This window comes from Gigantopelta aegis, chromosome 8, assembly GCF_016097555.1.
Source record: "Gigantopelta aegis isolate Gae_Host chromosome 8, Gae_host_genome, whole genome shotgun sequence".
In the NCBI taxonomy this organism is placed as follows: domain Eukaryota; kingdom Metazoa; phylum Mollusca; class Gastropoda; order Neomphalida; family Peltospiridae; genus Gigantopelta; species Gigantopelta aegis.
Genome location: NC_054706.1, coordinates 9,275,625 through 9,302,222, shown reverse-complemented (window position 1 = coordinate 9,302,222; position 26,598 = coordinate 9,275,625). Strand labels below are relative to the sequence as shown.

Genomic DNA, 26,598 nt, shown 5'->3' with positions numbered 1-26,598 from the left:
CAATCTGCTGCTTGTAACCGGGGAAATAGGGATTTCTAATGTTAAAGTTGGCCCTTTTCAAGAATTCTTTTCATTTTTAAAATCCAAAAATCAAATGTAAGTCGAGAAATTTTGAAGTTACACCAATATTGTTTTCCCTGTTAATCTACTCTTTAGAGCGTAATAAACTGTCGATTTAGACCTTTTAATTTTTGAAAGTTTTGAGATAGATTTTGCAAATGAAAAATACACATATTTGCGCAGTGTGTATCTTTAAATCTATGAAGGTAACAGAAATATTATTTATATGGTATGATTAAAGATTTACTGCTTTATTACCATGTAAAATATTAAACACGTCCAGCATTGGCATGGCAATAAACAACAAAACACTACCAGCAAAAAACAAATACAATTTATCTCTAGAATGCCCATACCAATGTATTGTCACGGCCAGTTGCAGACAGAGTTAGCCGGAGACACCAATAACATTATGTATGCCTCTTTGTAAACACTAATAGAATGACGTTTGGTGAAGTGCAGTCAACAGAGATCAAAGTTTTTTTTAGACTGTGAGCTGTGTGTGTGTGTGTGTGTGTGTGTGTGTGTGTGTGCGTGCGTGCGTGTGTGTACATACGATGGGGCGTCGGGTCATGCTCCCCCTGAAAAAATATTCGCCTGAAGTAGGGGTGTTCATGCTAAATATATTCATCAGTGTAAATAAAGTTACTATACCTAGTACAGCAATTAACAGCATTATCACACACGCGCGCACGCACACACACACACACAGACCAAACATCAAAAATCATCACAAAACCCCCCAAAAAGCCCCACTTTATTAGCAAATAGTATAGTACAGTTTCACTCCCACCTACAGATTAGTAATAAAGTGACAAACGTGGGACCAATGTTATTTTTATGTAGGTATCTTGCCACATTTCATCAGTGGGGTCGAACTAATTTGTGTTAACTGAATCGGGGACGAAACGTCTGGTACCCACATTTAGACTGGCTATCGTTCTGCATTACGCGGCAAAATCTAACTGGTTTGTAAAAATTTAATTTGTTTTCTAGTTTAACTTACTTGAATAAAACAAGATCGGTAGGTATATTAATTAATTAATAATAATGTCATGAATGTGTCACAGATTACTGGTAGCCAAATAGTATTTTGTGAAATGTTGCACGTGAAAGCATACGAAATTTTTTTAAGAAGAGAATTGTGGATCAGTTTCTTTTGTTTTCGTACGATCGCAAGTGTTCTGTTATATGTTGAGGTTTTTACACACCGTGACGAAGTTGCATGCATCGCCATAGAACCGATGTCTGCCCCGTAGTAATTACTCTATGATATTTGAAATATCTTTAAACGAAATAGCAAGTAAGGCAAATTTCATACATGGCTTCAGTCTACTCGATTGTCAAAAACATTTTCATTGGTCGGCTGTTAACAAATACAGCCAATAGACAAACGTCTTAGTAATAGCACGAAACAGTCGATAATACCAAGTTCAGGTTGCAATGGAGAATGCAGAATGATAAACTCTGTTTAATAAACTCGGGATTTAAAAATATAGAACATTAAAAATATATTTAGAAACGGTTGCTTCCAACAAAAAAAACAATGACAGCGAATTTGGAAAAAAGTCCGGATATTTGGCATTAATTCCGGAATTCCGGATATGGGTTAAACAAATACGGATTTTTCGGAAAATTCCGGAAAGTTGGTCGCCCTGTGTGTGTGTGTGTGTGTGTGTGTGTGTGTGTGTGTGTGTGTGTGTGTGTGTGTGTTTTCAGGTACTCGTCCTTTTAGCACAAATCCGATCCATAGTAATCCCAATGTGAATCAATCTGCTTGGAATGGTTCAAACTTGGATTAAGGATTAGTTCACACTGGTGGGTGTAAGTGTTAATGTTGAAGGCCAAACACGTGATTTTCTTGTCACATATAATTGAGCATTCTCTGAGAGTGGTGTCATTCAGTAACTCGGACTGGTCAGTTAGCAAACGAGCGGATTTAACACGCGGGAAACGTTTCTGGTAACTGCAGCCTGAAATAAAAGACACAATAAACAAATACATAATACATGTATACATATATATGTATTTAGAAAACTGCCTTTCTAGCCAGTCATTAACCAAACAAGGAACCCCCCCCCCCCCCACCATTTTTTAAAAATAAATAAGGAAGTAAATAAATAAAAAATATAATAATAATTTTTAAAAAATCAAATCTTTCATACATACAAACAAACGCAAGTTTTAAAAGAAATACAAGAAAATAAAAACAATAATTAAAGATGCCGACAAAGGAGCAAAAATTGTAATGAACTCTTGATTTTTATAAAGAAAGAATCGAAGATATGCTCAATGATACAGACGCATATATATAAAGCATATTCGGCAGAATACTACTAATATCAAATCTTAAACAATCGATTACGGATCTAACAAATCGAGTAGAAAAATACATAACAGAGTTCGACCATGAAACACGCAACTTTAATGGACTACCAAAAAATCACAAATCAGAAGAAATAAAAAAAAGCAAAAGTAAGTACCCAATCACCGAGACTTAAAATTTAGGCCAATTATCGCTGGACCAGCAAGTCCTACACCTATACCTAGCCTACGTCGGATCGACGTGCGTAATCAATGTTTCGTAGTGGTATCGCGCCTATAAAGGTTAGAGACGGGTTCAAGTTCTAGTTCTTTACAGCTTAATGGCATACAAACAGTATTGAACCTATACATTAATATATCATGTGTATACAATAGTGCAGTGCAATGGTGGAGAGTGACTTAAACATGTACACAGATATTGTTAAGCTATAATTAAAATCGCATGTAGTATAGTATAGCAATATGGTAATATAATATAATTTAATATAAAGGTACAGCATTGTTAACTACTATTGATAATAAAGGGGCATATTGGTATTTATAATAATATATTAAAAAAACCCCATGTATAAGTAGTTATAGTGTTTGTAAGAACTGGTCTTTACTTCGATTCGCCTGCAATAAATATTTTCCAAATTTATTTATCTCCTTATTATTTTCAGTAGTTAAAAGGTGTATTAATTTGAAGACACTAGGATGTTTAGATAGAACATTTGGAGATTCACAAAAAAACTGTTTTAACAGTGTTAATTATGTAGAATCTGAAGAACATGTTCTTATTCACTGTCCTCTTTATGATGCTTGGAGTAGATTTTTCTAAAAACGGCAGTAGCTGCTGTAGTAAACTTTAATAACCTTTTAGATAAAGAAAAAATCCCATTACTTTTAAGCCACCCGGATATTGTTAAAATTACAGTCAAAAGTTGCCATCTTATTTTATGAAAGATTTTTATACATATAGACATATACATATTTTATAGTTTTTTTGGTTTTACTTCTTGTAAATACAATACTTTAAAAATATTTTTGATAGCCTTTCAATAGTTTTAAAGTCTCTCATAACTTATTGCTATATTATTGTATTATTACTGTTGAATTCTTGTTTTGTTTTAATCTGTACACAAGGTGAGACGTAAATAAATAATTTATCTGTCTCTGTCTGTCTGTCTCTCTGTCCTGCGCATCGACTTAGTAATATTATAGATATTGTGCTAATACCTCTTATTCAGCATATCGAGTCAAATCAAAGTTGACCTCGATTTTTTAAACTTCTAAACTTCATTCCTAAAGAAGTACCAGATCAAACATTACGTTATAGCAGCATTTCCCATGATTTTGGTGTAAAAACTATTAAATACAGCACTGGCTGGAGAAACACCCAAAATAAATTGAATTTATATTAGAAACTAACACCTTCCAGTTCAATAAAAAGCAAATGAATTAAAGGAACATTGCAAAACAGTGATCTGTTTATTTTTTAATCTTTATTTTCCATGTCAAGACTTATTTTATATGCGCGTGAACTCTCAGTATTGGTACAGACTTCATGGATGGTGCGCACAAATCAAAAGAGGATGGTCACACGTTGTCATTCCCCCTGGTCTCCCCCCCCCCCCCCCCCCCCCCCCCCCCCCCCCCCCCCCAACAGCCGTTACTTCGATCATTACTGGTGAATCGGGCTGGATCAATTATTAATCTGCGTGTTTAGAAAATGGGTAAAACTATACTATAGTATGCAATACAGGCGCCTTTTAATCGATACCATAAAATCGTCGGGGGATACAATGTTGTATTCGACACAACGTAGCAGATGTAGCAACAATTTTGTTTTCCCTAACGACATCACTAAAGCACATTGACTTGTTAATTATTGGATGTCAAACATTTGGTATTTTTTAACATACGTGTATAGTATTAGAGAGAAAACCTGCTATATGTTTCCATTAGTAGAAAGGGATCTTTTATATGCGCCATGCTACAGAGGATAACACATACCATGGTCTTAGATATACCAATCGTAGTGCACAGGCTGGATCGAAAAATAGCACAATGGGCCCACCGACGGGGATTGATCCTAGACCGACTACCCATCGAGCGCTTTATCAGCACGATGGGCCCACCGACGGGGATTGATCCTAGACCGACTGCCCATCGAGCGCTTTATCAGCACGATGGGCCCACCGACGGGGATTGATCCTAGACCGACTACCCATCGAGCGCTTTATCAGCACGATGGGCCCACCGACGGGGATTGATCCTAGACCGACTACCCATCGAGCGCTTTATCAGCACAATGGGCCCACCGACGGGGATTGATCCTAGACCGACTGCCCATCGAGCGCTTTATCAGTGGGCTACGTCCCGCCCTACGATGTTACAAATGCTGCGGGCCCCGCGATTTCAGGGTCCTGCGAATCGACTTATTATTATTATTATTATTACAAGGGCACACCACGGTTATTAGACCTACTGACTATAATTAGAGCTAGGATATTTAATTTTTGGGGGTAGCATCATCAACAAGCACGGTGGAACAGATGTATATGTTAGAGCAAGGATTGTCAGGGCGAGAGGAATGAATGAATGTTTAACGATACCCAGCATGGTAGGCCATTAAACGTGGTCGGTAAATTATGTAGTGTACAGAAAGTGCCCCCCCTCCCCCCCTGAAAATAAAAGGAACAAAGACTCGTGCATACCAGTTTGAAGTGTGCCATATACTTCGACTTGACATAAGGGTAGGACGTTATTGGCACGGTGATTCCATTCCCGTATGCGGAGGAAGCGGCCTGGCATCGGCTTTTTGCATATAAAGGACCATGTTTTGCCAAAGTTGACTGGACTTCCGTCGTATGTTAAACACACCTCGGGGACAGCATCAGCACACTTTTGTGGGTTTTGCGAAAATAGTTCTATGAAGAAACTGTGGAGCCAGAAAGCTGCAACAAAGGAAACACATGTATTCATATATTATACAGTTTAAATCACAGGTACCCTTAAAACTGCATTCTCGTCTACCTATCTATAGTTATATATATGTGGCTCGGTACTCTCACGGGTACCCCTAAACAGAAACCACTAGTACGAATGCTATAGTTACATATAGAACGTAACTATGTCACATTCGACGTTATTGGTTGTAGTGCAGCAGATTGGTGAAAATTATAGAAGAATTGTGCCTTTGATGATAAAAACATGAAACTTGGAAACATGAAACATGAAGTAAGAACATACCAAAATAGTTATTTCTTGATATAGGGACATTGCAGATTTTTCCTGTAGTTGCCATGGCGGCCATTTTGAAAAATGGCCGCCATGGTCACAACACAACTTGATGCAGGGGTTTGAATTTAGCTTACTTTTTGTTCTTTACACAATTAATTACGTTGATTTATAGATATGCCTTTTCACATCATGTAGGGGTGCTGATTCCAACGACAAATCTAGAGTATGAGCCAAATGGAATTATAATAATTAAGAAACTATGGTGTCTATATGTTCTTTGCCAATAAATAGCTTATATAATTATAGTGCAAGTATTTACAAGGTTCATATTAAACTGTTTTATAGGTATGTCCATTCCACATATAGAGGTGTAGTTTATTAAACATCCCAGAGCATATCCTGAATGAGAGAGAATTGTCTATGGGAAAGGGTAGCGTTTCTCCCCATTTACTATATTATTTGTTCCTTAATTAATCATTTCTGAATTTTAATTATGAATTTATAGTATCACCGAACTCAAATAGAGAACAAATTATTATTTTTTAATTGCTTTCATTCACAATATATATGATTTGTTGTTTTATAAGTAGTATAGGACGTACAGTACTAATAAAAAAGAGTCAACACTGTGTCGTACTTTTGCACCTTCTTACAATGTTTCCGAATGAATACCTGTCGGTGAGTCCATTGGTCTATTTCTCGTTCCAGCAAGTGCGCCACGACTTGTATATTAAAAAGATCATTTGCTACTAACTGAAAAATGTAACAGGTGTCCTCTCAATGACTATATAACAGAATTACCAAATGTTCTACATCCAATAGCCTATCAGTGCCCTCTAGTGGTGCCCGATACAGAGAGATCTAATAAATATACAGTTAGGAGAGATATTTGGACAATCGTGTTTCATTCAGTTACGGCTATTATAGGATCCCCGTGACAGGAGTGAAAATTGGGGAGCTCGTCCCGGATCTGAAACGGGACATGCATATTTAAAAAAGTATTGTTTGTAAATGGGGGCTTTATAAATTATTTTTACAAATTACCAGAAGTAGCAACGTTGTTCACTAGAAAATTAATTAATAATAAGTGCGTCATATCTAAACATGGATAAGAATTTGCTGGATAGGCCTACGCTCAGTGTAGTGGAGATTAAGCGAGCACGTAAGGCCGAGTTAGTTGAAATCGCAAGTGAGCGGGAAATTGATTTAACATCAGCTAAAACCTTAGGTGATATAATGAATGAATGAATGAATGAATGTTTAACGACACCCCAGCACGAAAAATACATCGGCTATTGGGTGTCAAACTATGGTAATGCAAATAAATAAAGTGATGATCAACATCAATATGAAAATTCAAGGTTTAAACAAAAACAGTGTAAAGAACTGTGCAAAAATACAAATACAAATATCACAGAATTTTACGGACACCGAATTTTACTCTAAACTTCAATTTGTGCTGTATTGGCCATTCTCAAAGAGAATGTTACACCCCTGCACCACGGTGAGGTTACAGCACGCGCAGGGGAAGGTGATATAAAGACAATTATTATCCAGGAAGTTTTTGGTGATAGGCCTGTTATGGAAGACAGTGAGATTGTTCCAGAGATAGAGATAAATGAGTTAAGTGTGGAACAACAATTAGCTTTTAAAAAGCTTGAGTACGAAAGAGAAGAACGTGCATTAGATAGAGAGAGAGAGAGAGAGAAAGAGAAGAGAGGGATAGAGAAGATAGAGATAGGGAAGAGAGAGAGAGAGAGAGAGAGAGAGAGAGAGAGAGAGAGAGAGAGAGAGAGAGAGAGAGAGGAGAGAGATAGGGATATAGAATTCCAGTTAGCATTAAAAGTGGAACATGAGTTAAAGTTGAATACTGAAGAAGTTAGACGGGAGGATGGAAATCGGTTTAACATGTCGGAGGCTTATAGATCAGTGCTTGTATTTGACGACCAGGAGGTAGATATGTTCTTTCAACTTTTTGAACGGGCCGCTAAGCAGCTAAATTGGCCGCAGTCTAAGTGGACATTGTTAGCCGTGTCTAAGTTTAAGGGGAAGGCTAGTGTAGCTTATAATTCAATGAGTGATGAGCGAGCAAGTCAGTACGACCTAGTTAAGGCGGCAGTGTTGAGGGCTTATGAATTACGACCTGAGGATTATCGGTTACGGTATAGCGATTTGAGAAAAACGCAGGGTCAGTTTTATAGTGAGTTTGTGGCTAAGAAGGCAGGGGTGTTTGATAAATGGGTGGTTTCACATCAGGTAGAGTCATATACCGAGTTATGGGAGTTGTTGATCTTACAGGACATTAAAAATGGATTACCAGTTAGCTTACGTATTCATTTTGAGGATCGTGATATCAAAAAAATAGAGGAGGCAGGCATAGTGGAAGATGACTACGTGTTAATACACAAAGCTCAGGCAGTACAGGGTAGCTCTATACAACAGGGTGATAAGAAGAAATTTCAGCCAGGTTTTTCCCGGGAAAGTAACTATCGGGGAGAGACTTCTAGTTGCAGCTAGTCAGGCAAGGAATGTACCTGGTGGGCAAAGTAAGGATAAACCTGCATTATCAGCCAATGCACGAACTTTTCGTTCACATTGCAGTTACTGTAAAAAGGATAACCATCTTGTCGGGGACTGTTTAGTGAGGTCAGCTCCGTTAGCGAGAGAGTTAATGGTTAGTCCCATGGCAGAGAACGTAAACCCGTATGTGTCCACTAGTATGGTTTGTGATGTGAAACAAGAATCGAGTCCTAAGGCAATATCAGTCTATCGAGATACTGGGTGTAATCAGTTACTTATCACGTCGGAGTGTTTAGCTGGTATTGAAAATTCAGATACAGGACGTAGTTTGGCCTTAACCTCAGTTACTGGAGAACAAATGGTTGTCCGGTTACATAAGGTTTTCTTGTGTTCGAAGTTTGTGACGAGACCAGTCATTATGGGTGTTGTAAAGGAATTGGCTGTTGAAAACATTGTAGTTTTGTTGGGTAACGATTTGACTAGTCAGTGTTGTCAGCTGAAATGTGACCAATTGTTAATTAATGATAGCCCTTTACCAGTAGAAGAGAGAGAAGCTGAGAAGATTAGATATCCTGCGTGTGTAAAGACTAGGGCTATGGCCAGAAGGGTAACACGAGACCCAGAGGATATTTGTGATTTGTCTGATACGTGTGTAAGCCATGAAATTGGAGTGGATGAGGTTATCAGTAAAATGGTAGATAAGTCAACTGAGGAACTAAATGTGGTGGTAAATGAACCAGTTGTGTTTGATAGAGGGGACTTACCTTGTAATAGACAAGAGTTAATTCTAGAGCAGGGGGATGATCCAAAATTGTTGGCAGCTCGCACTACATTGTTAACAGAGGGTGAGATGGAGGATCAGAAGTCAGGTTATGATATGGACAAGGAGTCGGGAATTTAAACCAGGGGATAAGGTGCTGCTGTACCTTCCCATTAAACGGGGTTCATCGCAGAACAGGTATTTCGGGCCCTATGTTGTGCACAAACGGGTTAATGAGACAGAGTATGTGATAAACACTCCTGATAGGGTTAGGAAAAGTAGGTATTGTCACATCAATTTGCTAAAAGGTTATTTTGACAGACTGCCGATAGTTCCAGAGTTACCGGTCCAAATTGAAAGTCACTCAATTTCCTGTGATGACGTCAAGACTGCAGAGATCAAATTAACCAACCGCCAGATTCTAGCAGACTTGAGGCCCCAGCGAGCAAAGTTGACTACATTGATACAAGACAATGTTTCCATTTGTCAGGACCTTCCAACGGTTACCAATACCTTAAGCCAGGATGTGCGCTTGGAACCCAACGCTACACCGATTAGACAGCATGCCTATCGGAGAAAACCTGGAAAACGTGCGACACTGAAAAAGAAGGAAACGAAGTTCCAGTGGTCAGATGAATGCGAGAAGTCATTCAACCGTCTCAAGCAGATGCGCTCCTCGTCTCCCGTGACCAGACTACCGAATGCCTTTCAAGCTGGCTGTGGATGCCAGTGACGTGGGAGCTGGAGCTGTGCTGTTCCAGGAAGACGAAAATGGACTGGACCATCCTGTAAGTTTCTTCTCGAAAAAGTTTGACAAACACCAGGTGAACTATTCCACTATAGAGAAGGAAGCTTTGGCCATGGTACAAGCTCTGAAGCATTTTCAGATCTACGTGAAATGGGCATTGCATCAAGTGGTGGTCTTTACTGATCATAATCCGCTTACCTTCATTCACAGAATGAAAGCACCCAACCAGAGAGTTTTGAGATGGAGTCTTCTTCTGCAGGAATTCCCAATTACCATAGAACACACCAAGGGCACATCCAATGTAATCGCTGATGCCCTGTCCCGAAGTTGAACGTTGTGATAATGTGTTGACGTTGTTGATTTCTGTATTGTTTTTATATATTTTATTGTATACCAGGGACTCAGAGACTCAGTGTGATTACTGGTAGTCACCTTATTACTATGTGTTATAAATGCCCGGATGCGTAGGTTAACGCACATTTTGTTTTAATGTAGTATATTTCCCTATTCCTAGAGTAGAGGAAATATCCTTTTTGAGGTGGGTGTGTGTGGCGGAACATGCTCTTATTTCTTTTCGCCTGTGGCGATATTAATTGTTTTAGAGGGCCGTGTGCAGTTCCAATATGCACTTAAGCCCAGGTGGGCACTTTGTTACGTAATACCTCTGCGCGACGGTGGGCGAGCTGTGCCTAATATACACCCATACCAGATGCGGAGGCCATGTGGCCAGTAGTTACGTAATACCTCCGCTAGTTCGGTACGATCGGGGTATATTTGGCGAACTAGGCGACAGTAAGTCTGGCCATCTAAGAGAAAATTGCCGTCTTGGTCGCTGTGGAAATATCACTTGTAGGTATTCGGTACCGCGATGTACCCCCAGGCGATACTCGGGTTTGTAATAAATAGATAGGATTTAGAGATATCGGGTAGAAACAAAAGGAAGGCTCCCAGGGAACGTTAGTCCGTCTGGACTGGTAAATATTATTTCTGCTCTGTTGTATAACCTTGATGTGATTGATGTAACTTTAAATATTTTAATACTGTATTATACCAATATTATTTAGACGGTGTTTCCGGTAATCTGACGAAGTAAACTGTAGGCTTCACTGTTCTAATATATATAAAGCTTAACCAGTCATCCTAGAGGACCTAGGTAAACTGTAGGTTATTGTCTTTATTGTGATAGGTACCAGTATTAATTCTGTATTACAAGGTTACTGAATGAGTAGTAACGGTTAATTAAAAATTAACCAGTTAGGAATAGAGTTGTAATTCCTTTATTAATTAAGTTCCCCTGCCAGCGTTTCTCAATTATCACACGTGTGGGTGTTGTGTCACGGTGAAGTGATTAGACTATTGTGTAAACTAGACACCTAGTGATTGACTAATTAAGTGATTAGTTCTGGGTTGTTATTACTTTGTTGTTGTTAATTAACTACTGCGGCAGTACATTTGTCAGCGTAGTATTAATACAGATTCCAAAGTGTATTGTGTTTTGTTGTGTTTTCTAGTGAACTAAACGTGCTATATTACATATACTTTATATAAGATCTTATCTCTGATCATACATAGACGAGCCACTCGGGTTTTGAACTGCCCGATACAGAGAGATCTAATAAATATACAGTTAGGAGAGATATTTGGATAATCGTGTTTCATTCAGTTACGGGTATTATAGGATCCCCGTGACAGTATGCCACTGATAAACGAATTCGTGGTCCCGGCCAGCAACTCGCGATGAAGACAAGTTTATTGTGTTCTTTGGTGCTCTTCATATTGATACGACAGCCCTTAGGGTGGTAAGGGATCTATTTGATGGCAGTGGTTGGACAGATGCCCTTGTACAGGCTGGAGTTGCCTCTGCAGTTATAGCAGATTCTTTCTTAAAAGCTACAAATGTAACACACACTCATAAAGCTCATCAAGTTACAGCTTGTAGCCTGCACATACTCCTACGTGGTGCAGCCGCAGACTAGTAGAAAACAAACATCTGATGTCAATCAGAGCGGTGAAGTATCAGAGCTAAAGCAAGTCCCCAGTTTTAGTTTTGGTTCATGGTTCTCAGCTGGAAGTGAAAGTCTTGATCTTTGTTCCTGCAATTCAGATGACAAAGTTTCTTTTGTACATTGATGCACTGACCAACATTGTCCCATTCTTCTTTGCCGTACATCACACAAATTATGCCAGATGAATTCCAGTCCATTTGAGCGATTTGGTAACACTTAAAGAATGTCATCTTCTTTTATATTCCGAATTTTAGAAAGCAGGTTGATGGTCAAGAAGACTTTTCTCTGCTATTACCATTGATTAGACCCAACATAACGCTGCTGTGAAAGGTGATGGTGGAGCTATAATCCTGACAGAGAATCCGACAGTTCTTAGGTGTTGAATGGTATGTGGACCAGAGCTAACTCGACTAATAGTTGAGTCATCCATGGAGATGAGTCAGAAGAAGACAGCAAATTCGGTACATGATGAACAGACCAAACAAACACAGAACTCATTTCTTTGAGATGTCAAGTCACTGACAAATACCATAGAAGGGATCCAATTTGTGAAGGTAGTGATACATTGCAGACCATGCTATTGTTTATACCATGCGCAGATTTGAGATGTTAGGACAGGATTAGTATGGAATATTTGTGAAAGAACAGCATGTTTTAGAGACAAAATCCATCCAAGAACCAATAGATAATCTCTGCCGCTCTTCAAACATCCTCCAGTTCGAAATAAATCCAAAGTACAACAGCAAATGTCTGCTCAGTTTCCCAGACTTGACGTTGCTTGTCAGGTAAAGGTTAGCAACTTGGATGAGTTGTTTTAGCATGAGTATCAAGCCTGGTCATCATCACTGCCACATATAGGGAAACTGAGTCTGACCCCTTGTGTACTGCCTAGAGGAGCTTATTACATCAGATTGCAATATTAACAGACCTCCTGTTGAGGTAGGCATCCTTGATGGTGAAGCTGTAAATAACATGTTGAAACCAGGAATTTCCATGAATATGCAGGTCAGATCTTCCTCACATATCTGGTATCACAATTACAATAGGCTATAAGGAATGATGTCATCTGGGATGTTTACAGCCTAACTAGTCTGAATTCAAGCACTTGAAACATGAGAGGAAAAGGCACATGGAGCCATTGAGTAAAATTCCTGGAACTTGGCATGGATTACTAAGACTGAACTGTTTTCCTACCTTACCAAGAAATCAGTTCTGTTGGAAACAGAGTGTCAGGTCATTTGGACACATGGCTAATTTTATTTTAATATGGCGAAATTATTCTTATGTCATAATTGATATTATTTTTGAAAATATCTCAGTTTCTACTATGTCTGAAGTTTTATACATAATGTGATGAAACGTCCTGCACACCCAGCTCTAGCCCTGGCACACATCTTCAAAATGTCCTATGCAAACAGCCAAGAGATGTCGCCAGTATAGCCCGATATACCCAAGAGGAGGCAGACACACGAATATTGCTTCATGTAGCTGATGCTGTCAGTGTAGAACACACTGGCGTCTTGGCACCATAGCAACTGTTCAATATCTCTGAACTCTGGGTGGCTTTTGGTACTGGACATTTTCGATACCTGGCTGTCCATGAGATATCTCATGTCTTGGGTTCAGACAGGTGCCTTTCATTGCCTATGTTCCATGGCTTTACTGTCTTCATTCGGTAGTAAGGGCAATGATGGAAGTTGGGCCATCTGGAAAGTAGCAAATGAAGTCACACTAGTTGTTGGTGCCTTAACAACAACACCAAGCGCCACCTGTGCTTTTCGACCCTCCCCAAAAGAGTACCCGATCAAATACCTCCTACAAAGGCAACCCTTCTACAGTATGTGAAAAGGACAATGTACCAACCATCACGCTGTTGGGGTCAGATGCTAGTTTGTGCACCAGAACTCCCACCATCAAGTGAATAAGGATGGCATCAAGGTAACACAACCTTGCCTAGGGCTACCAATGCATGTAGAGAACTCATTAGATATGATTGAAGAAAAGGATGTGGAGCGTTTCAAGGCTGCCATTCCTCATCAGCTTTTAGCTGTTGGCCTAGTGTGACCTCTTCGGGGAGTGTTCAGTAGTTACTTCTGGCATTGTTAAGAAAGAAAGAAAGAAATGTTTTATTAACGACGCACTCAACACATTTTATTTACGGTTATATGGCGTCAGACATATGGTTAAGGACCACTCAGATCTTGAGAGGAAACCCACTGTCGCCACTACATGGGCTACTCTTTCCGATTAGCAGCAAGGGATATTTTATTTGCGCTTCCCACAGGCAGGATAGCACTAACAATGGCCTTTGTTGAACCAGTTATGGATCACTGGTCGGTGCAAGTGGTTTACACCTACCCATTGAGCCTTGCAGAGCACTCACTCAGGGTTTGGAGTCGGTATCTGGATTACAAATCCCATGCCTCGACTGGGATCCGAACCCAGTACCTACCAGCCTGTAGACCGATGGCCTAACCACGACGCCACCGAGGCCAGTCAGCATTGTTAAGAGGCACTTGTAACCACCCACTATACACCCCTACTACTGGCGGCTGTACTTAAGTGCACTGCTCTCTACCAGTTTGGTGGACACACTGACCATGAATGATTGCATACGTATGGATGAGGGGGAAAAAATAACGTCGTTTAGCTTATATTCCGGAACTGTCCCTGAAATTTGTATAAAATATCACCTCTACATCATGTACAATGGACATATGTATAAATCAGTGTAATTAGTTCTAAAAAGGACACAAAATATGGTAAATTCAGACACTCGCATTGGATCTTGCGTTAGTCATGGTGGCCATTTTGAAAAATGGCCGCCATTTCCCCCAGAGGACAAATCTGCAATGTCCTTATATCTAATTTTTGTCTCTAGGGTATGTCCTAGCATCATGCAAAGTTGCATGCTTTTATCATGAAAGACACAATTTTGTCACATATCTGCTGCACTATTGGGGATACCTGTGGGTGAGAGGTGGGGTTAAAAAAAATATGCGATTTGTATACAGATTTATTATACAGTTGTCAATGAGAAAACAAGTTAAAGGTGATACAAGATATTGGTACACAGATCAGCATGGAAAGCGTACCGACGTTTTGTTGCTCATGAGAATTAAGTACATCATAACATGTCCGAAGGAAATTGAAAAAACCCCAAAAACAAACAAACCCAAAAAACCTCCCCCCCCCTCCCCCCCCCCCCCCCCCCCCCCCCCCCACACACACACAAAACAACAACAACAAAACAACAACCAACAACCCCCAAAACAAAACACAACACAACATTAAATAATTGTTTCATGGGGGCTTGTCCCGGACCCCTACAGATCTCGCTCCTAGCTTGCCCTTTTCAGAATTTTATGACCCTGCCCACCCCCTTACAAAATCCTGGATACGCTCCTTATCATAATGTAATAAAACAACGAAACCGTTATTTGTTGAACGACCTAGTTGTGACTAGGTAGGAAACATAGCCGATTGCTAAAAAGCTCGTCTGGTGCGCGGTCGGTCTAGGATCGATTCCTGTCGGTGGACCTATTGGGCTATTTCTCGTTTTAGCCAGTGCACCACGACTGGTATATCAAAGACCGTGGTAAGTGTTTTTCTGTCTATGGGATGGTGGAAATAAATGATAACTTGTGGGAAAATATTAACTGTAATTGTTCATCCAGTTTACATGCTGGAATTGATATCAACATGTTTGGGTTGGTGTTTGATTTCATGTGTACGGGAGGGACGTAACCCAGTTAAAGCGCCCGCTTGATGCGCGGTCGGTCTGGGATCGATCCCCATCGGTGGGCTATTTCTCGTTCCAGCCAGTGCACCACGATTGGTATATCAAAAGCCGTGGTATGTGCTATCCTGTCTATGGGATGGTCATATAAAAGATTTCTTGCTACTAATGGAAAAATGTGGCGGGTTTCCTCTCTAAGACTATATGTCAAAATTACCAAATGTTTGACATCCAATAGCCCATGATTAATAAACCAATGTGCTCCAGTGGTGTCGTTAAACAAAACAAACTTTAAACAAACTGTTCATGTGTACAATTAGAGATACGATAATAAATAGTTAATAAAGGTAAAAGTAGCAATTTGTAGGTCTATCCTGGTGAATACGCCAATAGGTGTATTGTACTTTCAATTGATTCCTTCTTATGTTCATGTAATTCTAACCGATTGTATACTCTGTCAAAAAAGAAACGCATAGGTGATAGGGAAAGAAGAAAAGTGTTTGATTTTACAAAATATCTTTTTTTTTTTTTTTTTACAATGTTGCTGAATGACCATGTTTGGTAATGTTCCTGGAATGGGATATCATGCCCAAATGCACCCTAAAACAAATTTAACACGTTGTGCGACAATTGCAGGAAATCGACGTGAAATGGTCAGAATCTGGCGAATGCACATGAAACTCGGGGTACAAGATTGAAGTAGTGATGGGTATTTAAAGCTGCAATGCTCGCAAAGATGCCTCATTTCCATTTCGACGTAGACAAGTTACAAGATGCCAAGACTAAGCCTGCCAAATCGAAACATTGCAATAGGCCGTCACCAGTTAGGTGAATCGCAGTCAGCAGTCGCACGCCACTTGAACGTCCATCAGAGCACCATTTCACGTCTCTGGGACAGGTACCAGCAGTTTCAATCAGCTGAAGACCGGCACAGAAGTGGAAGACCTCGCATAACAACTGAAGCACAAGATCGCTACATCTGGGTTCTGCACTTGCGTCAAGGAACTGCCACAGCAACGAACACTGCTGGACGCATACCTCGTTTGAGTAGGTTGTCTAAACAAACCATTCGGAACCCACTTCGAGAAGCTGGTTTACGGGCTAGGAGACCGTATCTTGGCCCCGTCCTGCGACGTCAACATCGACATTTACGTGTTCGCTGGTGCACGAATATATAGGGCTGGAACTTGGGAAACTGGCGGCGAGTATGGTTCAGCGACAAGTCACGTTTCCTTCTACAGCGACGTGATGGACGACAACGTGTTTACAGACGCCGCAATGAACATTTTGCCAACAACTGCGTCGCCCAAGTTGACAGATTCGGTGGAGGGAGTGTCATGATGTGGAGAGCCATCTCATACACCGGCAAAAGTGAACTTGTGTTCGTAGAAAGCAACCTGACAGCTGTACGCTACCGGGATGAAATTCTTCGCCGTCACATGCTTCCCATTTTGGATCAGCAAGACAATGCCAGGCCGCATACGGCACGTGTAACAATGGATTTCCTACAGAATGAGAACATTAATGTGCTGCCATGGTCATTAAGATCGCCATATCTCAACCCCATTGAACATCTATGGGACGAACTGGACAGACGTGTACGCCAGCGTGACCCGGAGCCTCAGACGTTTCCGCAATTGTCACATGCACTGCAGGAAGAATGGGTGCACGTGCCCGGATTCAGAGACTCGTTTAGTCTATGCCCAAGGAGATGTCGCGCAGTGATTGCTGCTGCTGGTGGCCACACAAGGTACTGATTTCAGCGCCCTCGTGCGACGCTGTTTGGTGACGAAAACGCTTCCACTGCCGTCAGTCCATAGCAAGAACATTATCACATACTCATGTCAAATGTGACTATAATACGAAAATAAATAACAAAATTATGCCACTTTATATTGAAGAGATAATTTCATGATTATTTCGCCTATGCGTTTCTTTTTTGACAGAGTATATAATCGAAAGTTGATCGGTTGCTGAAATTCCCACGGATTCCCAACACTAGTATAAACCATACACTGGGGTAGGGAGTTTAATACCAACATTTATTATATAACATTTAGTGAAATATCTTAAAATATCAGTGAAATAAAGGTGTTATCCGTCACTCAGTGACGATAACACATTTTAGAGTGAAACTTTCATTATTTCACTCTAAAATGTGTATCGTCACTGTAGAAAGTGTTATCTTCACTGTAAGAAAGCCGGAACTATTTTGCTGCTGGCATTTTAAAAATAAAGGTACATTGCCAAAAGTTATATAATAAATAGAAAATGTCATGTTTTAAGTGCGACTCATGAGATATGATTGCAAACTTCACGAGATGAGATATAAATCATAATTGCCCCAAAAAAACCCATGAAATATCCTCTATATACTTTTAAAGCGAACAATGTGGATGAAATACCTCTTACAGTGCCAGTGCACCACGACTGACATATCAAAGACCGTGGTATGTGCTATCCTGACTGTGGGATGAGGCATGTAAACGATCCCTCGCTAATGATGGAAACATTTAGTTGGTTTCCTCTCTAAGACTTTATGTCAAAATTACCAAATGGTTCACATCCTATGCTTAATACATCAATGTGCTCAAGTGGTGTCGTTAAACAAAACAAACATTGTTAAATAGTTGTGTCTAGCATTGGTCTAGATGACATAAAATATATCATCATAATAAAATAAGAAATAACTTACGAGGTTCCTTTAAACTAGTTATCGAAACGGTGTCAACCCGATATGTTCCCTGTAAGTCAAGTATCCACCATGGTGTTGTGTCAGTTGGGTTAGTCAAGGAACATGCAGAAGTGCTAGAAGTGTTGACGTATCCATCAACGGCAGCCTGGGGACTCGATCCCAGGTACACTGAGCTCATTGCGGTTGGCTTATCACGAGCAACGTTCACAGGGTCATTGCCTGAAACAGAAGATAAATATTCTTCTAAGATAAAGTTAATTTAAATGATTCATATTCATGTTTCTCAAATCCAAGTCACCATCAGCATCATCATCATCACCGTCGTTATCATCATCACCACCACCATCATCATCATCATCATCAACTTCATCATATTTATTTATTTATTTGTTTATTAAACCAGGATTCTATATGTGGTTGATTGTTGTTTTCTTCTCTTTTTTTTATCTTTTGAAAACAACAATTTTGTTTTCTTTTTGATGTTGTTGGTTGGTTTGTTGTTTTTTGGGGCGGTTTTTTGCTTGTTTGTTTGTTTTTTGTTGTACTTTTGTACTCAATTTGAATAAAACATATGAATATTGTTCTCAGGTTTAAATCTAAGCAAGATATTGTAAGGAACGTATATTAGTTCTACCCTGTACTTTGTAATGTTTCAAAAAGGAACAGCCCCGTTAAAGGCAGAGATGCACTGCATTTGGCATACTAAATGACCCAAGAAGATATTGCCTTAATATATTTATTTATTTATTTATTTATTTATGTATTATTTAATTTGTCCCTTGAGTACTTCGTTCAACCAGCTCCTTAGTGAGTGGTCGTCGCATCACAGTAGTTGATAGTTTCTTATATAATTGAATTATGGCTACGTAGCTATAAATATGGGGAAAGGTACTTCGTTCATTTTTAGCTAACACTGGGTATTTAGAAGTGTTTTAATACATCAATAAATAAATAAATAAATAAATAAATGAAAGGATGAATGAATGAATGGATCAATCGATCGACCTACCAACCAACCATTAAAGTCCAACGAACCTACAACAAGCACATACACATCCGCTGTTGGATGTCAAAATAGAACAGAACGATAATAAAATGATAGTAAAACATAAGTGATAAAGACAAGTAAATGTCCATACCTTTACACAAACGTAACAAGCCCACCATTATAAACTGGTACTTCCACGTCATTTCGCTGTGATCGGTTTTACGGTTTATGCGAAACGCTCCCTGCGACTGACTGAGCCGTACTAATGATCGCATCTCTACTGGTCCGGTGTCAGAAGGTTTGTGCGTGTCACACATGGCGTCACACGCACAAATGTTGATTCACTTCAAACTCATAAAAATTGGTCCCATAGGCCAACATTTTTTGCCAAAAATACACGTGAAAACAGATATCTATCAATAATGCTTTTAATAATTAAACTGTGTTTGCAGTTCATACTATTAACCGATATTCATGAACATTGAATGGTATCACCATTATTGTTGGATACACATATATACACAAGAAAAAAAAGGTATCTTTTAGCGATAATGACGACCAATAAGATGCAATTAGTTAATTGCTATGACTTTGACAATTATCGTGTGCTACTGTTAATTAGTAAATTAGTTTGGGAATGGCAGTCCTCTTTGAGTGGTTCAGGAGTGATGTATTGGCCAGGAAAACATCTCGAGTGGCTGTCCTATAGACGAGGCACTCTACAGAAATTCATGGAATCAACCACTGTTTTGCGAAATACCCATTTGATTCTGTATTGTGCAGAGATACGGTTTTGATCATGGATAACGGTTTTGTCGTTCAGATTCCACTGAGTGGATTGGAATGGAACTGAATGTCTTAAGCGTCAGTGATGTTACAACGTGCCACAATATGCACGTGTCAAAACGGGCATACAATCCACATACACTTATACCAAAATAAAGGGCGGGACGTAGCCCAGTGGTATTTAGAGCTCGCCTAATGCGCGGTCAGTCTAGGAACGATTCCCGTCGGTGAACCGATTCGGCTAAATTTTATTCCCGCTTATGCGCCACGATTCGTATATCAAATGCTGTGGTATACTCTATCCTGTCTGTGGAATGGTGCATATGAAAGATCACTTGCTACTAATGAAAAATGAAACCTCTTTAACACTATATTGCAGAATTATCAAATGTTTGACATCCAATAGCAGGTTATTAATACAGCAATGTGCTTTACTGGTGTTGTTAAACAAAACAAACATTTACTTTCCTTTCATAGCGTAAAACAGTGGCGTGACGTCATTTGTCATTGTGTGGCGGGACGTAGCCCAGTGGTAAAACGCACACCTGATACGCGGTCGGTCTTGGATCGATCCCCGTCGGTGGGCCCATTGAGATATTTCTCGTTCCAGCCAGCACACCACGACTGGTATATCAAAGGTCGTGGTATGTGCTATCCTGTTTGTGGGATGGTGCATATAAAATATCCCTTGCTATTAATGGAAAAATGTAGCGGGTTTCCTATGACTGGCAAAATGACCATGTTTGACATTCAATAGCCGATGATTAATAAATCAATGTGCTCTAGTGGTGTCAATAAACAAAACGAACTTCTTCATTTGACATTGTAACATAAGGCCGATCAGGTGCGAATCCAAGGGGGTTACAAGTGTCCCGTGAACCCTCCCTCGCTGTGACCCCTAAGTAGTTTTCATTCATGTTGTACAGTAGCTACATAATATTATATTGCATTAAAACAAATGTTGTAAGTTATTCAAAGCTACTTCTCATTCCAGTCGGTGCACCATGATCGGTATATCAAAGGCCATGGTATGTGATATCCTGTCTGTGGGATGGTGCAAAATATCACATACCTTGATTGCACTGAAAATGTAAGATATTATATGATATATTAAATTATATTATATATTAAATAATTCCAGACTTCAGTAGTTCTTCATCGTTTTATTGCTACAGCTCTGTTTTGTATGGTCAAATAATGACCACAGTCTTCAGGCAATATTAACGAATACTGTTAAAAACGTTTGCGACTGATGACGTCACAACATCAGTTGATGTATGACGTAATTCTCGACAACTATATCGCGTCACCAAGAAAGTTTTGAGAATTCAGGTCTTATGGCTGCTGGCGCTTGGTACATAGAGAATACTAAACAAGTTCCCGTGAGAGACCGTTTATATTACAACGAGTGTGTTTTCGATCGTATATCACGAGCGGAAGCGAGTGATGTACGATCGGCAACACACGAGTTGTAATATAAACGGTCTCTCACGGGGACGAGTATAGTATTCTATTTATTACAACGCGCTACATTATTAATTTGAGTCGCCAAATATATTTTTTGTCTCTCACTAAACAGGACACTGAACGTAAACAAAACAGCGGAGTGATTCAGAGCGCATAACCCTTCTTTGCCTATGCACTCTTTTTATACTATTAAAGTATTTATGCTTTCGCAATGTCATAGAGTCCCTCCATCCCAAAAATAAAAATAATTAAAACAAATAACACACACTAGTAGTAAACAGAATATTAGTTTAATAAACTATAATATAACAATCACTATTCAAAGTCCATCATTGAGTTTTCTGCAAAACGTTTAAACTTTCAAACTTCAAAGCGCGTCGGTCTCAGTGTCACGTGTGAGTTTTCGACGTTTGGGCTTGCATTCAGGAGATTCAGTTTCATCGTTATTGTGTTTACAAAAGTTAATATTTATGGTTCCACCATATATTGGAGCAGAAAAAATTGAAGACAATTTGTCAAGAAGATTTGTAGAAGATGTAGTACAAGAATCAATCATTTTCGTTGAAGTTGTGTCTGTCGAGTGCATTTCCAAAGCACGTGACTGGTGGTCCGATACCGTGTTACTGAGAATATGACTAATTTCACGGTGCTGTGTTGTGGAAATGTGGCTGTAGTTGTTGATGCTTTGTATATTTTTATGGCCAGAAATTTGCATTATGTGTGTTGGAGGGATATTTTTCTCAGAAAGTTTTTGAACTAAGTATTTTCGTGCAGAATGGTTTGTGTAATTCTTGTTGGGAGCGAGTTCGGCATTTTTTGACATTCGCCTCATGATCGAAGATAACTTGTTTACCCCAATAGGCTGGCGTTTAAACCAAGGAAAAAATTCAGAAGCTTCTTTTGTGTTTGTTGCTAAATAGAACGGTGTTTCAGGTTTGGTATATTTTTTAATTTGTTTTCATTTTATTAATGGCATCTAGCCACGAACGTTAAGTTTTAATGGCATGTTGTTTATGAATGAGTTAAAGTAGTTCCGTGGATCATGTGATCGGAGGTCATGACCTCTCAAAAAGCATATCTCACATTGTGGGATATGAAAAATCTCTCACGGGTATCTCCGTCACAGCGGTGTAATAAAGTTAGGTGACATCGGTGTTACTGATGTTTTTGAAAACGAATTTATTTCGGTGGTGGCAGGGACTTGCTAATTCATTGCGTTTGTCCAGGCTGCACAGGTGTTTCTGACATATTATGATAAACTTTTCGTAAAGGCATAGGTCACATTTCTTATTTATGTTACTGTAGGGTTGGCATTTTTTGAGTACCTTCCACTTTATGTGGAAGGATTTGTTATTGTCCTTCAGGTTCCATATGCGTTTTGACAGCTCTGTTTCATTTCTTTTGTTTTCATGTTGGAAGGGTGCCGTGTGGTTTCTGTATCGTTCTTTGAAATTGGTTGCTAGCCCTACGTATGATTCTGTGTTTGATTTTGTTGTCACTGTTGCTTGGTACACCACGTTGTATTGGATGCATTTTCTGTCGAGTGGGCATTCGGGTGTCTTTCTACAGTTGCACTCTTTTTTTGGTTGCTGTGCTGGCGTCGTTGTTGCATCAGAGAGTATTTTCTTGTTGTGGGATGAGATGGTGTTTTTTTATGTTTGGCATGCATGAGTAGCTAAGTTTGAGTGTATGCCTGTTAAAGATCTTGCGTAATGGGTGGTTCTTGGTGAAGCATTTGTCGATTGTGTTTAAACACTTTTTCCCGATGTTGCTTTTGACGTTAGAGTCCCATGGAGGATTGTACCATGTGATGTTTCTTTTTCGATTCTTTCGTCTTGAAGGTTGATTTGGTTGCGGGTTGTATGTAAGTTTGTAATCGTATCCACTTTCTGTGATTGCTTTTTGGTAGGGGGCTATGGCTTCCTTAAATATGTCTTCACTAGATGAGATGCTTGTTAGTCTCTTGTTGATGTTTGCTGGGATGTTTCTTAGTATTGTCGGAGGATGGTTACTTTGATGGTGGACGTATAATAATTTGTTGTTGGGTTTCATGTATGGTTTGAAGTGCCCATTTGTGAGGTCGAAGGTTACGTCTAAGAAGTTTACGATTTTCTTGTTTGCTTCTATTGTGATTTTTAGGCCGTTTGATTGAAATACTTTGTTGACTTCTTGTTTTGTTTTTTCAATTTCTTTTGGGGTGGCTTTACATACTACAATACCGTCGTCGCGATATAGTCCTATTTCATCTTTGAATTTTGATGCAATCAGCGACAGCATGTATGTACCTATTAGCTCACAGGTTTCCGCTCCGTCATATGAACCCATTGTCACATCAAACATGTTGTTTGTGTCTTTCTTATATACTTAGCTTTAAAGGCATATTGTATATATATATATATATATATATATATATATATATATATATATATATATACTTAGCTTTAAAGGCATATTGTCACAGACCACTAACCTATTTAATGGTCTAACAAAGTATTACCTGAACAAAAATACTTTGATTTGTCCCTAAATGTACTTTATTCAACTATCTTCATAACCACCATACTTCATGTCATTAATGACATTTTGTAAAAATAATCGAATTATGGCAATGGTCCATAATTCAAAAACTACAATTGCCGAGAGGGATGACATGGATTCCACTCCATCATGGTTCAATTAAGGTGATGCGATAGCTAGATTTGGTTTCCAACAGTTAATGTAATTTTTATTTGTTATCCATTTTTAGAGAAATAAGGCCCTTAAATCCGTGACAGTATGCCTTTAACAGATTTTCGTTTTTGACGGGCGCGAGCGCTATCACGCGCTATCACGCCCGTGAACCCCCGTCAACTCAATCTGAAGGGCGCGAAATGACGCGTCCCTAAATTGAAAAAATCCCCCCACTTTTTTCGCCAGTTTTTATTTCGGGACTTTAAATGTCTCAGGTAATAAGCCGAAAACACGCCAGAATCGCTATAAAGGGGGTTAATATTTTAAAAGTTTCCTTATTGAGCTTTGGGGCTTCGCGCCTGCGGCGCTCGCGGTTTTGAACAACACATTATACAACGATAAAAATTAGCACCCCCCCCCCCCACACACACACACACACTTTAAAAATCCGTGATACGCGTCTGTGTAATTTTTTTTTTTTTTTTAACTCTGCCATTTTAACTATTTATATAATCCAATCCACGCCACAAACCATTTCATTCTGTTCACAATGAAATCCTAGAATACTTTTTATAAATTGAAACACGATTGGTTGATTATCTTTACACTGAGCAGTGAGCCAATCAGCTAGGAGTTCACTTATTATTAAGATCTCGTCGGTTTTGTTGTGTTTAATTTCATACATTGATTGAATGATTGAATGAATGTTTAACGACACCCCAGCACGAAAAATACATCGGCTATTGGGTGTCAAACTATGGTAATGCAAATAAATAAAGTGATGATCAACATCAATATAAAAATTCAAGGTTTAAACAAAAACAGTGTAAAGAACTGTGCCAAAAATACAAATACAAACATCACAGAATTTTACGGACACCGAATTTTACTCTAAACTTCAATTTGTGCTGTATTGGCCATTCTCAAAGAGAATGTTACACCCCTGCACCACGGTGAGGTTACAGCACGCGCAGGGGAATTTCATACAATGCAGGTAACATCGCAAAATATATTTTACACTGTCGTCGTTTTGATCACGCACAGAAAACATAACACGGTAGGTGCGTTGTCCAGTAATTCTATGATGTGTATAATGTTTATACATGTTGATATCACATTAAACGCGTGTGTCGCCTATCAGTATAAACCCTTCATTTTGTTTAATTAATGTATAGTTGATTGGCGTACCTAGCTGCCGTCTTTAAGTTTATCCCTGTTAATTCGTTTACTGTATTCATTGCTGATTGACGTTGCTGGCGTAATTAGCCGCCGGTTGTTAATTGATAAGCCTTACTCTGTTTATTGCTGCACTGTATTGTCAGCGTTACGTGTTTTGTGCAGGTCTGCCTTGGGGTGGTAAATTACACTGTGATAGTACCCCCATGCGGCGTATAGGTTTTGTCCTCAAAAGCCAAAATAAGTTATTAATGAAAGAACATACTAGTATACATTTAAACATAAAGATGCATAATTACATACATACATACATACTATATTTATATACATTTCAATACTAACTACGGTAAATACATACATGAGTATTGCCCTATGTCACATGTCAACACTTGTTCTAGGTAGTGAGGAGCTAGCCGTTTAATATGTATTGACCGAGGACTCTGGGTCAATAACTTTAAAAAACCCATGACGGAGAAGTAAAATATAGGCTGTAAATGGCTGTTGGAAGAGATTACGTAGCTTCCTAGCTGTGAAGAAGGAAATACGTATTTTGTGATGGGAGTGCCCAGTATTCAGTTGCGAGATGGACAGGAGGAGCAGGTTTGAAAAGAATTCCATAATTCAGTCGTTGAACCGGTTTTACCGCGAGGACAGGAGATGTGCATATCATCAATAGCCAAACAAGCAGTCTCCCCATGGTAGAACCTATGACAAGATGAAACCAATGGAATACATCAGTGGGTGATCCAAAATTGAGATATGTTGTGGCCATCAACAATCCCAATTCGTACATTTATAACATACGTAATTATGTTGTAGAAAACCCACTCACATAGTCACGAGTCTCAGACATGTCACGGTCTAACACAGGAAGTCATAGTTTGATTTATGAAAAATATTTGCGACCTCTTTTTCGTCTGCGTCCAGACTGTGTCCTGCGGATATGAAAGTCCTTCAAAAGGTCTGCTCGAAAATTTGTATGTGATTCTCATGTAGATGTAGGATAACCCATCCATTTGGTTAGGTAGTGCTGAACACCTTGAATACGTTTCATTCTCATGAGCCGCTCCACTGTATATGTTTGTGTTGCCGGTTGTGAAGTAGCTGGTTGAATGGAAGACTGGGCAGCTGGATGACTGCGAGACTGGGCAGCTGGATGACTGCGACACTGGGTAGCTGGTTGAATGCGAGACTGGGCAGCTGGTTGAATGCGAGACTGGGTATCTGGTTGAATGCGAGACTGGGTATCTGGTTGAATGCGAGACTGGGCAGCTGGTTGAATGCGAGACTGGGCAGCTGGTTGATGGACTGTTGTATGATTCCTGGCATTCATGTTAGTGTTCGTAGTAGGCAGTGTGCGAGCTCTTTGTTGCAATACACGTACATCTTGTGACTGATGTGATTGTGCAGGCTGTTGTGGAGCTGGTGCTGTA

General features: G+C 39.5%; 1 protein-coding gene across 1 annotated transcript; it reads right to left on the bottom strand.

The window, feature by feature from the left end:
• Positions 1-377: 377 nt before the first annotated feature.
• LOC121379433 lies at positions 378-19,344 on the bottom strand. The gene is made up of 4 exons (XM_041508066.1): positions 19,218-19,344; positions 18,079-18,297; positions 5,251-5,324; positions 378-2,033 (listed from the first exon to the last, which is right to left on the bottom strand). Exons 1-4 carry the CDS (start codon positions 19,339-19,341, stop codon positions 1,983-1,985), a joined length of 468 nt encoding a protein of 155 aa, XP_041364000.1. The 5' UTR covers positions 19,342-19,344; the 3' UTR covers positions 378-1,982.
• Between the last annotated feature and the right edge of the window lie 7,254 nt (positions 19,345-26,598).